General features: G+C 35.5%; 1 protein-coding gene across 4 annotated transcripts in view; it reads left to right on the forward strand.

Moving 5' to 3' along the window:
• UPF2 (UPF2 regulator of nonsense mediated mRNA decay) overlaps positions 1-13,646 on the forward strand; it is a 107,874-nt gene that overhangs the window by 18,569 nt on the left and 75,659 nt on the right. For all 4 annotated transcript variants that reach the window (XR_003519863.1, XM_027593391.1, XM_027593394.1 and 1 more), the window contains exons 4-5: positions 979-1,139; positions 7,455-7,652. Coding sequence is in view for 3 of the 4 variants with exons in the window: in XM_027593391.1 (XP_027449192.1) it covers positions 979-1,139; positions 7,455-7,652 (359 nt within the window). In the remaining variant the exon portion in view is untranslated. The remainder of the gene's footprint in view (positions 1-978; positions 1,140-7,454; positions 7,653-13,646) is intronic.

Here is a 13,646-nt window from a genome sequence, read left to right on the forward strand (position 1 = left end):
TCAGGTCATGGTCCCAGGGTCCTGGGATCGAGCCCTGCATTGGGCTCCCTGCTCAGCGGGGAGCCTGCTTCTCCCTCTCCCACTCCCCCTGCTTGTGTCCCCCCTCTTGCTGTGTCTTTCTCTGTCAAATAAATAAAATCTTTAAAAAAAAAAACTTTTAAATATTTTGAAAATGACTTAATTTATAATTTACAGTTGGCTTTTTGAAACCTATATTGTATTTGCATTAAGGTTTATAGATTTCACATGTTGCACTACATACGTACTTAGTTATAAATAGATGCAGTTATAGACATCTCAACTATCTGTAGATACAGTAAGGTTTTTACTTCACTGTTCATTTTGAAATTTTTCAGTAGTTCTGCATTTCTAATTATGGGTGGCTTATTAGTGACCTGTTTGTAGAATAGAAGACTAGTTGTATTCTCTGCTCCTGAGATGGCTGGACTTGCTTTAAGTGTGTTGCTCAATTAATATTTGTTAAATGGATAAATAACCAGTACTTGCACAGTCAACTGAGAATTGGCTGTTTGGAAAATGTGAGCTTTTTCAAAAATCTTGATTCAAATCATTGTAAAAGTTTAAGGATACTGATTTTTATAACCTGTTGTTTTTGAATGGTTTTTTAGGTATGTTAAGTATTTTTGATTAACTGTATCTGAAGGGAGTATTTTTAACAAAATACTTTTAAAATAATTTTTATTCAGTGGCATTGTTAAATTTTATATTTCTTCAGGCATAGTTAATCACAATATTCTTTGAAGAATTAATGTTGAAATTTAATTGCTTAGGTGAATTTGATTATACTAGTTTTAATTTTCAGATACATCTTGAAAATGTTAATAAAAATAAATTGAAGAAAATCATGCAAAAAGCTTATGTGATAAAATAAAATTTTATGGAACATTCCCAGTGTAACAGTACATGAGCACATGTATTTTGATGAGATTATCAGATTATTTCATCATTTGTTTATAGGCGTATTCTCCATTCTAAAGGGGAGCTAAGTGAAGATAGACATAAACAGTATGAGGAATTTGCTATGTCATATCAGAAGCTGCTGGCAAATTCTCAGTCCTTAGCAGACCTCTTGGATGAAAATATGCCAGATCTTCCTCAAGACAAACCAACACCAGAAGGTAAGATAGCCCTAAAAACATTGAGATTTTTCAATAAGCACTATCACTTATCTTTACTTTGTCAGATGTATATTATTGAAAATTTAAGTTTTAAACATGCCCTTAAAATGTTTTCAATGAAGAAGTAGTATTAAGACCTAATAAGAACTTCGAAAAGCTAGTATTTGAAATACTCCTATGAATGGAAAAGGCTTTGCACTTAACAGTAATTAACTCATGTGATCTTATGATGCAGTCCTTCAGGTTCTTTTATATTAGGTATCTTTGAATTATATCCAACAGGGGCCTTTTTTTTTTTTTTAAGATTTTATTTATTAGAACTAGCACGATGTGGGGGGCAGGGAGGAACAGAGCAGGAGGGAGAGGGAGGAAAGAATCTAAGAATCTCAAGCAGACTCTGTGCTGAGCATGGAGCCGGTCACTGAGCTAGATCCTATAACCCTGAGATCATGACCTGAGCCAAAACCAAGAGTCGGACACTTAACTAACCGAGCCACCCAAGTGCTTCCAAACAGGGACCTGTCTTAAACCATACTTGAGGTTATAAGAAGATTCACTTTATTTCTCGTAAGGTGGATTGGATCTTTGGGATTCTAATATTTTTGTATCCTTATTTTTAATCTATTTGTTTTGAATGATACGATATCCTAAATTGTTATTTAGAACTAAAACTTATCTTGGGGTTTTGTGAGATAAATTGTTTATCATTCTGTGAGATGAGTTGTTTTCCATACTATTTCAAAGATGTTTTAAAGTTCCGTTTTGATTGTCCTTAAGTTGATAGGGCTTCTAATACATTAATCTGTCACACCAACTACTTTATATAATAATTTATGTTAGTAGATGTGTTAATGTCTTATTAAACTTCAAGCTATCTGGCAATCCTGTTTACTTAAAAATTTTAAGAGTAAAGTATTTGTAAGGTATCCTTTTATAATACAAGAAGATATTTTGTATTTTACATCTCAATAAGAAACACCTATTGTATAGTGTGAGTGAGTTTATTTTATTATATTTATATATAATCATGTATATAATTCCTCCTAATTTTTATATCCCTTCATCAGTGAACCTCAAACTTTTTGGTTTTTTAAAAGAAGCTCCACTGGGCGCCTGGGTGGCTCAGTTGGTTAAGCGACTGCCTTCGGCTCAGGTCATGATCCTGGAGTCCCGGGATTGAGTCCCGCATCGGGCTCCCTGCCCAGCAGGGAGTCTGCTTCTCCCTCTGACCCTCTTCCCTCTTGTGCTCTCTATCTCATTCTCTCTCTCAAATAAATAAATAAAATCTTTAAAAAAAAAAAAAAAAAAAAAAGCTCCACTGTAGAATTTGTGTTTGTTTTAATCTGGCAGGTTTCTTGAACATTTTCAGTATATTTATTATATTTTAGAACTAAAATCTTTGATACTATTTAACATTGATTTGGTATTATTTCTACTGAAATTTAAGGTAGTCTTTCTTTTAATGGTAAATGACTTGAAAAGTATTTTTAGGCATTTTCCAGAGATAATAGGTCAACATAAAATTCTGTCATCATTTTTAAAAGATATTTTCACCAGGTATAGAATTTTAGGGTGACTTTTTTTTCTTTATACTTTTTTTTACATATGGTATATTTTTCCTCTGCTTGCTTTAAAATTCCTTAATTTTGATGTGGCTTGGTGTGGTTTTTCTCTGTGTTTCTGGTGCTTGGGTTCATTGGACTTCCTGAATCTTTGAGTTTATAATTTTTGTCAAACTTGGAAAATCTTGACTCTTGTTTCTTCAAATATATTTTCTATTACTCTTCTATCTTCTATTACTCTTCTGCTGTGGAGATTTAATTATAACTATGTTAGGTGGTTTGAAGTTGTCCTTTTTATTCTTTAATACTTTTTTCTCTGTTTTGTATTGGATAGTTTCTACTGCTGTATTTTCAAATTCACTAGTCTTTTCTTTTACTGTGTCTAATATACTATTAATCTTTTTTAAAAGATTTATTTATTTTAGAGAGAGAAAGCACAAACAGGAGGGACAGAGAGGGAGAGAGAATCTCAAGCCGACTCTGTGCTGATCACAGAGCCTGTCGTGGTGCTTGATCTCAGAACCCTGAAATCATGACCCGAGCTGAAACCAAGAGTCCAATGGTCAACTGACTGCGCCACCCAGGCGCCCCTATATTATTAATATTATATAGAAATGTAATTTTTATCTCTCGAAGCTGGCTTTATTTTCCATGGTCTCAAACATGCTTAGTCTATCTCCTAGTTTGTTGAGTACGTGAAATATAGTTAGAATATCTGTTTTAATATCTTTGTCTACTAATTTTATGATGTATGTCATTTCTGCATTTTTTTTTAAGATTTTATTTATTTATTTGACAGACGGAGCACAAGCAGGGGGAGTGGGAGAGGGAGAAGCAGGCCTCCTGCAGAGCAGGGAGCCCGATGCGGGGCTCGATCCCAGGACTCTGGGATCATGACCTGAGCCAGGCATCCCTTCTGCAGTGGTTTTACTTGATTAAGTAATTGATCTCCTCTACAGCTCTTGTATTTTTTTCTACTTTTTGCATTTTTCATCATGTTTAAATTGGATAACTGCTGGATAGTTTTGTATTCTTAGAAACATTGACCTTAATTCTGGGACACAATTAAGCTACTTGGAAACAGTTTTATCCTTTTCAGGTTGGCTTTGTTAGGTGGGATCAGACCAGCCTTTAGTCTAAGGGCTAATTTTCCCTATTATGGAAGGAATATCCTTCTGTACTCCCCTGATTTCCCATGAATTGGAAGATTCAGTGTAGTTATTTTCCCAGTCTCAACTAGTTCCCTTACACATAGGGGCTGATCAGTGTTCTGCTGAACATTCAGGGGGAGCTCTCTGCTGATCTCTAAGGTCTGTTCCTGTGCTTTTTCCTCTCTGGTACTCTGTCCTGCACTATCTAGCCACATGGGCTAGAGTCTTTCCCACACTCTCAGCTTCTGTCGTTCTCGTCTCACACAGACTGCTGGGGTCTGCTTCACTTCTCCCTTACTTGGCTGTAGCCTGGAAAATCTATCAGACAATAAGCTAGAGCAGTTAATTGTAGGGCTCAGGTTTTTTGTTTCTTGTCTCTAGGGATCAGTTTCCTGTGCTATCTGATGTTGTGTTCAGAAACTCATATATATTGTTTGCCTGTTTTTTTTAGTTGTTTTGGGTCACTGGTACCTCATCTTGGCCTGAAGAGGCCGAAACTTTTACGTGATCAGAATATTTGTTCCTGCCATGCTGCAATGAGATCATATTATATATACTATTCTGCAGCTACTCTTTTTTTTACATTTTATTTTTATTTTTTATTTTTTAAGTTTTTATTTAAATTCCAGTCAGTTAACATACAGTGTAATATTAGTTTCAGGTGTACAGTATAGTGATTCAACACTTCCATAGGGTATATGCATTTTAAGTTTAAATATATAAAGTTAAATATTCTTCCAAAGAAATTTACATGCCACTAGCTATGTGAGAACGAGTGTTTTCTTAACGTTCTTACTGTATTGTAGTTCTTGATTTTTATCTTCTGAGGTTGAGCATCTTTTCTTTAAGTTTATTGGCTATTTTATTTATATATGTGTGTGTGTGTATATATATGTATATATACACACACACATATATATGTTTCTCTCTGATATACTGGTTTGAATCCTTTACCCCTGCCTCTTCTTTTTTTTTTTAAAGATTTTTATTTATTTGACACAGAGAGAGAGAGCGAGCGCATAAGCAGGGGGAACAGGCAGAGGGAGAAGCAGGCTTCCCTCTGAGCAGAGAGCCTGATGTGGGGCTCGATCCCAGGACCCTGGGATCATGACCTGAGACGAAGGCAGACGTTAACCGACTGAGCCACCCAGGCGCCCCTGCCTCTTTTTAATCAAATATTTATCTGTTTTTAATTGAATTATGAAAGCATTTTGCGTATTAAAGAAATTATTCTTTGTTATATGCATTGAAAATAGTTTCCCATGATTATCTGCTGCTTTTTGACTTTGTAGCATTTTTTTTGCTTCTCAGAAGTTGATTTTTTTCACAATTTATAATTACTGTGCAAATACATTTTCATATATGTAAAATGTTCATGCATATTACAGAGTAGAAAGTGAAAGTCTCCTATCTTACGCATTCCATTTTCCAAGCTATCCATGGTTAACAGTTTGATACGAATCTGTCCAGACTTTTTAGTACAAAATATATATGTAAAATATATAATCAGATATTGATACATAGCTTTATTGTTAATTTAATGTTATTTTGTATTAACTTATCTCTTTCAATAACATTTTTGAGAAATTACTGAGTTCAGGTAGATATGCTTCATTCTTTTAGTATGTGAGTAATATTACGGAGTGTATAAATGTAGTTTGTCAGCCCTTATTGGTAGATATTTAGATTCTGTTCAGTTTTGCTCTGTTACAAACAGTGCTATGGCAAATATCCTTGTAAATCTTACTTCACATTTTCTTTTATTTCTTTGGTATAGATTCCTAGAAGGAATCTTGCAGGATCAAAGATTATACTTATTTTAAATATTGATAGGTACTGGGACGCCTGGGTGGCTCAGACGGTTAAGCGCCTGCCTTCAGCTTAGGTCATGATCCCAGGGTCTGGGATCGAGCCCCATGTCGGGCTCTCTGCTCAGAGGGGAGCCTGCTTCTCCATCTCCTTCTGCCCGCCGCTCTCCCTGCTTGTGCTCTTTCTCTGTCAAATGAGTAAATAAAATGTTAAAAATAAAATAAAATAAATATTGATACTGACAGATGACATCTCCTTAATGCTGTATTAATTTATACTCTAGATAAGATATGAGATTGCTTACTTCCCTGTGGTCTTACCAACATTTGCTGATACCCATCTTTTAAACATAATCTAGCATGTCGAAGTGATAAATGTTGTTTTATTTAACATTATCCTTATTAGTATTGAGGTTAAGATTCCTTTTATATGATCTTTTACTTACCTGTTCAGAGGCTTTATCCATTTTTCTATTGGGATTTTGGTCTTTGGTTGTAGGGCTCTTTATATTATGAATATTAATTTCTTTGTATGAATATTGCCAGTATCGTCTTCTAGTTTGTCCTTTGGTTTTGTTTATATTTTTCATTACACAAGTGTTATAATTTTTCAGTCTTTTCTCTTACAGTATATGGGTTTAGTGTCCTGTGTTTAAATATATTTGCTGTAAGGCATATAAGGAGTGTCCTAGGGAGCCCCAGTGTTCTGTTGTTTTTGCTTTTGTTTTTGCTCTTGGTTTTGTTTTTCCTATGAAATGAATCATTTTCTTATGGTTATTTTTAATCTACGTGATCATTCTCCTACTTACAATTCTAGTTAGGAGAGAAGCACAGTGAGAATAGATAAATTCATGAGTGACCTCATGATCATGAAGTTGGATATTAATTTTACTCTTCTAAGAATTTATAGTTGTATGTAAAGGGTAGACTGTGTGTATGTGCATGCACATGTGCAAATATATGCATGGTTTTCTGCCTTCTACTGAAATATCTTTATATTTCTTTGTGTTTCCTTCCGTTCTTTTCCATTTATTTATCACTTGACCATTTATAGCAACCTGCCTTATACCACGGATTATACCAAAAGGAGGGATGCTTCTTAATTAAAAGTTTATGATTTACTTCTGGGGCACCTGACTGGCGCAGTTGACAGACCATGTGACTTTTTTTTTTTTTTTTTTGAGAGAGGGAAAGAAAATGCGTGCATGTGTGCACACATGAGGCGGGGGTGGGGATATGGGGGGAGGGGCAGAGGCAGAGGGAGAAGCAGACTCCCCACTGAGCAGGGAGCCCAGGACCTTGGGATCATGACCTGAGCCGAAGGCAGATCCTTAAGTGACTGAGCCACCCAGGCACCCCAGAGAGCATGTGACTCTCGATCTCAGGATTGTGCGTTCGAACCCCATGTTGGGTGCAGAGACTGCTTAAAAAAAAAATCTTAAATTTTTTTTGGTTTACTTGTGAAGATAATTGTGATATAAGTGGTACAGAGGGTTGGGAGTGAAAAAAATGCTTTATGGGAGATGTGGATGTTTTAGGAATGGCCAGGCTTATGTATTTCTTACATAAGAGAAAAAACATCTTTCTCATAAGCTGTCCTCTAGTCTGTCCTTATTTGATGTTCAAAATGATTACATAAACAATCCAGAGTGTTTGTTGATTAAAGAAGCTTCTATTAATTGAAACACGCAAGATTCATCAGTTGTCAAATTGAAAATATAAAATATCTTTTTATGTGGTTTTGCATACTACACCTGAAATGGTTTTAATTCCCTCTGGCTTGTTTTATTGTAGAGCATGGGCCTGGAATTGATATCTTTACACCTGGTAAACCTGGAGAATATGACTTGGAAGGTGGTATATGGGAAGATGAAGATGCTCGGAATTTTTATGAGAACCTCATTGATTTGAAAGCTTTTGTTCCAGCCATCTTGTTTAAAGATAACGAGAAAAGTTGTCAGAATAAAGATTCCAACAAAGATGATTCCAAAGGTAAATTCTAGAGGATAAATTTTTACATTAAGTGCTATAAAAATTAGTTTCAAAATAGTATTTGTAAAAGTATTTTTTTAGTTACTAGTTTTGCAGTATGAACTTTGAGTCATTAGATTAAATGGAATGGAGCATGAAAGAGTGATAAATGACATACTTTCAACAGTGCCATAATTTGAAAATGTTTGTTTATCATATAATGAATTCATGTGAGGTCTTGGTAAGATCTGAAATGCTCCCAGTTGGATTGTTAGGAAAAGTGTTGGTTCTGTAGTGCAGTGTAGATATCCCTAGCTCTTTGTGAGAGAGAGTTGATTTAGAGAAATCACAGGCTCTGAGATCATTAACGTAGTGGGAAGTCCTGAATGCCAGTCACACCATGTTCTCTAAAGGGAATTCTGCCAAATGGTAGAGATGAGGGGAGATGGAAGGGAATGGTGGCAGGGATTTGAAGAGATAGATAATTTTTTTTTAATGTTCTTTTGTATTCTGATATATATATTAGGGAACTCATGTAAAAAAATAATAGTAGTTTGTATTTAATAATCACTTCATGCCAATCATCATTTTAGTACTTTATATGTAAAATATTTTTAATTGTCATAACCCTGTGAGGCACAGCTACTGTTGTCCCTGTTTTCAGATGAGGAAACTGGCACAAAGGGGTTGAGTAACTATCCAGAATTAAGTAACGTACACAGCTAGTAAGTGGTGGATCTGAAATTTCAGCCTCGTTAATGAATGACTTGGGCCCTAAATTTCTGTATTACACTGCTTTTTGAGTTATGTTAGGATTAGTAATTTATGTATCTTACACTAAAATTAGAAAGTCATATTCTTTGCTTTTGATATACAAATATCAATATCAACACATACTTCTAAAACATTCCATCACTCCTGTACCCATTAAGCAGTTTCTCTCCATTCCTCCCTTCCTCTAGCCCCTGGCAAATACCAATTTGCATTTTGTGTCTATGGATTTATCTGTTTTTAGTGTTTCATATAATTGGGGTCACACAACATATGATCTTTTGTGTTTTACTTCTTTTACTTAGCATCATGTTTTGGAGGTACATCACATTGTGCATTTGTCAGTACTCCATTCCTATTTATGGTTGAATTATATTTCATTTTGTGTGTGTATCACAAATTGTTTTTCTATTTATCCATCAGTGGACTTTTGAGCTGTTTCCACATTTTGGCTACTGTCAATACTATAAATAGTGCTGCTATGAATATGTATTTACCCGAGTCTCTGTTTTCAATTTGTTGAGTATACACCTAGGAATTGCAGGGTTATGTGGTAATTGTTTTGTTTTTTTAATTTTTATTTTTTTAATTGAAGTATTGTTGACATTAGTTTCAGGTGTACAACATTGTGATTAGACAGTTCTATATGTTGTATAGTGCTCACCACTATAAGTGTAGTTACCATCCGTCACCATACAAAGTTATTATAATAACTACTGAATGGGAGAAGATACTTGCAAATGATATATCTGATAAGGGGTTAATATCCAAAATATATAAAGAACTCCTACAACTCAACACCAAAAAAACAAATAATTTGATTAAAAAATGGGCAGAGGATCTGAATATATGTTTTTCTGAAGAAGACATAGAGATAGCCAGTAGACCATGAAAAGATGCTCAACACCACTACTCATCAAGGAAATGCAAATCAAAACCACAGTGAGATATCACCTCCCACCAGTCTGAATCACTAGTATCAAAAAGACAAATCACAGTTGTTGGTGAGGATATGGCGAAAAGGGAATCTTCATTATTATTGGTGGGAATGTAAATTGGTACTACACATAGAAAACAGTATGGAATTTTCTCAAAAAATTACAATCCACTAATTCCACTACTGGGTATTTACCCAAGGAAAACAAAAACAGTAATTTGAAAGGATATATGCACCCCTCTGTTATTGCAGCACTATTTACAGTAGCCGGAATGTGGAAGCAAATTAAGCGCCTGTTGATATATGTGAATGGATAAAGAAGATATGGCATATATATAAAATGATATGTTACTCAGTCATAAGAAAGAATAAAATCTTGGGCGCCTGGTGGGTCAGTCGGTTAAGCATCTGCCTTCTGCTCAGGTCATGATCTCAGGGTCCTGGGATCAAGCCCCGTGTCGGGCTCCCTGCTCAGTGGGGAGTCTGCTTCTCCCTTTGCCCCTGCCTGCCCTGCCTTCCCTGCTCCCGCTTGTGTTCTCTCACTCACTCTCAAATAAATAAAATAAAATAAAAAAGAATAAAATCTTATTTGCAACAACTTGGATGTTGTTGGATGGACCTAGAGAATATTATGTTAAGTAAAATAAGTCTGACAAAGACAAGTACCATATGACTTCACTTACATGTGGAATCTGAAAAACAAACAAATGAAAAGAAAAAACCAGAAGCAGATTTATTAATACACCCAACAAGCGGTTGCCGGAGGGAAGGGGGTGCAGAGGGATGGATGAAGTAGGTGAAGGGGATTAAGAGATACAAACTTCTATGTTTAACTTTTAGACCTCCCAAACTGTGTGTACACAGTGGCTGAACCATTTTAACATTCCTACATTTCTCTATATCCTTACCAACACTTGTTATTATATGATTTTCTTTTTCCTACAGCTGTCCTAGTGGGTGTAAAGGTGGTATTGTGGTTTTGATTACATTTTCCTAATGACTAGTGATGTTGCATATCTTTTCATGTGGTTGTTGGCCATTTGCATATCTTTGGGGGGAAAATGTCTTTTTAAGTCCTTTGTCTATTTTTTAATTAAGTTGTTTTTTTGTTATAAGAATTTAAAATATTCTGGATATTAGACCCGTACCAAATTTGCAGATATTTTTCCCATTCTAAAGATTGTCTTTTTACTTTATTGATAATGTACTTTGACACACAAAAACTTTTTTTTTAATATTACCTTCATTTTTTAGAGCTAAAGTTTTAGGTTCACAGCAAAATTAAGCTGAAAGAACACAGTTCTCATATGCTCAGTCCCTCCACACATGCACAGCATCCCTCACTGTCAACATCCCCACCACAGTGGTGCATGTGTTACAGGTAACATACGTAGTAACATATTATCACCCAAACACCAAAAGTTTTTAACTGAAAGTTTTTTTTTTTTAAATATATAATGTATTATTTGTTTCAGAGGTACAGGTCTGTGATTCATTAGTCTTACACAATTCACAGCGCTCACCATAGCACATACCCTCCCCAGTGTCCATCCACCCCATCCCTCCCACCCAGCAACCCTCAGTTTGTTTCCCGAGATTAAGAGTCTCTTATGGTTTGTCTCCCTCTCTGGTTTCGTCTTGTTTCATTTTTCCCTCCCTTCCCCTATGATCCTCTGTCTTGTTTCTCAAATTCCTCATATCAGCGAGATCATATGATACTTGTCTTAAAGTTTTTCTCTAAAGGATCAGTTTTTTTCTCTTTTTTCATATATAACATATATATTAAATGGGGGATAATGTGGTGCTGAATACTAATTGAAAGAAGAATAATAAAACAATTTCTTTATAACATTCTTGGGAATCTAAGTTAAAGTATATTGAACATGAAAATTAGGCTATTTTTTAAAATTTTATTTTTATTTAAGTTCAGTTAACATATAATGTATTATTGGTTTCAGAGGTAGAGGTCAGTGATCATCAGTCTTATGTAATACCCAGTGCTCATTACATTATGTGCCCTCCTTAATGCCTATCACCCAGTTACCCCATTCCCCCACCAGCAACCCTCTGTTTGTTTCCTATGCTTAAGAGTCTCTTATGGTTTGTCTCCCTCTCTGATTTCATCTTGTTTTATTTTTTCCTCTCTTCCCCTGTGATCCTCTGTTTTGTTTCTTAAATTCCACATATCAGTGAGATCATATGATACATGTCTTTCTCTGATTGACTTATTTCGCTTAGCATAACACCCTCTAGTTCCATCCATGTCGTTGCAAATGGCAAGATTTCTTTTTTTTTTTGATGGCTGAGTAGTATTCCAATAATTAGGCTATTTTTGTGAACATGATAGTTGAGGTCATCCTATGGTGAGAACACCTTACAAGGACCCTTGTGGTACCATAAAGATAGAAAAACCTCTTGGTTAATCTCAAAGATGTCCTTACCTTAAGGTAAATTTTACTTTATATTTTATGGAGAGTAGTGTTGAAATACTTGAAATATTTCAGGAAGTATAAGGAAAATATATATAAAATGCTCATTTTAGATACCTACTGCTCAGTTTTGTCAGTTAAAAGTTTTTCAGAAGGCATCTCCTCATATATATACAATTGAAGCCCTGAGGAGTAGTTTCTAAAACATTAGTTACTTCAATATTTCTTTCTGCCACGGTCTAGGTTTTTCATAGCATCACTCAAGTTGACTTACTTGAAGGGTTCTAATACTTGTTTTTCTTTGAGGTAGTGGGTTTAGGGTCTCAACCTCTCTTGTGAGATTATGTACTGAGGGACATGGGCGAGACAAATATGAGCAAGTCTGTGGACTTCTAGTCACATTAGTGGGGAGCAGCCAGGGCCTCAAAGAATTAGAATATGAAGGAGAGTAGGAGTGGGGCCATAGGAAAAGTACAAAGAACTGTGGCAGTTAAGACAGTGGGGCCAGGGGCACCTAGGTGGCTCAGTTGGTTAAGCTTCTGACTCTTGAGTCAGGTCATGATCTCGGGGTTGTAAGATAGAGCCCTGCACATGGGGCTCCGTGCTTGGAGGGGAGTCAGCTTGGGATTCTCTCTGTTCCTCTCCCTTGCCCTCCTACCCTCCAAATGTGCACATGTGTGCGCGCACTGTCTCAAATCTTAAAAAAAAAAAAAAAAAAAAAAATAGACCATGGGGTCAGTAACCATGGTTGGAGATAGATAAAACTCTGGAAGAAATGGACCTTTGTGACAGACTTTTTGAAGCTTGACTTGGATTCTGACAAGAGATACTGGGGTGAACCTTCCAAGTAGAGCAAATGGCATGAAAAAAAAGACATAGAAGCTGGAAATTATCTAGTATATTTGGAGAGGAAGTAAGGATCAAATAATTCATTTTGCCTTTTTAGATGTAATAAATTAGGAGGGTAGTGATAAATTGGTTTGGACTATCTTGTTACAGACCATGAATACCATTTATTTGAAGTTTAAATAGCATAGATGTGATGATACACAGCTTTTTGTTACTCTGTTTTGTTACTTTCTGTTAAAGGTTACTCTGTCAGTGGTATATAGGATAAATTAGAAATATGGTGTGGATCAGCAGGTCTCTGTTTTAGTAATGTAAGAGAGCAATCACAGGAACAGTAATAAGAAAGAAGAGAAGGGGAGATACGGTCTTACATATAGAAATGTATCCAAGAATGAATAGATCAAATTTGGTGACTGACTAAGCAGTTGAACATATTAAAAGAAAGAAAATGCCATTTTATTTGGTAGAGGTATTCTGTGGATAAAAAATTATAGGACGGTTTCTACTAGTAACTGGCTTGAACTTGAGGCATCTCTCTTTGCCTTTCATTCTTACCAGTATGATGGAAATTAATTTTCCCAAACTGCACCACCCCTGAAATCACCTCAAACCATTAACTTAAATATCTCTGTCCTTTCACTGTACTTTCTTAGGTTCCCTCACTGCCCCTCTTCTGCCTCTTTTGAGACCTCTAGTCTCTTGCTTGGCTCCCTCTATTTTTTTATTTTTTCTATTTTTTAAAATTTTTATTTATTTTTATTTTTTTGGCCTTCCAGTAGTCTCCACCTGCCTTCACTTACCTTCTTTTCTAGATTGCGTGCTGGTATACATCTTTAATATTTCTCTTACACATTCTTTCTCCTTTTGTCTTTCATTCATACATGCCTGTCAAGTTCAGCCCTGGATGAACTCAGTCATCCGCCATATTGGTTTCTGTATCCAAACTCTTGAGCTCTCCTAGAGATGATCAGTTAGATAGTTTGATAACTTGATAAATTCATGGTCACCAACCTCAACCAGGTTCTCAAC

This window comes from Zalophus californianus, chromosome 9 (assembly GCF_009762305.2).
Source record: "Zalophus californianus isolate mZalCal1 chromosome 9, mZalCal1.pri.v2, whole genome shotgun sequence".
NCBI lineage: Eukaryota > Metazoa > Chordata > Mammalia > Carnivora > Otariidae > Zalophus > Zalophus californianus.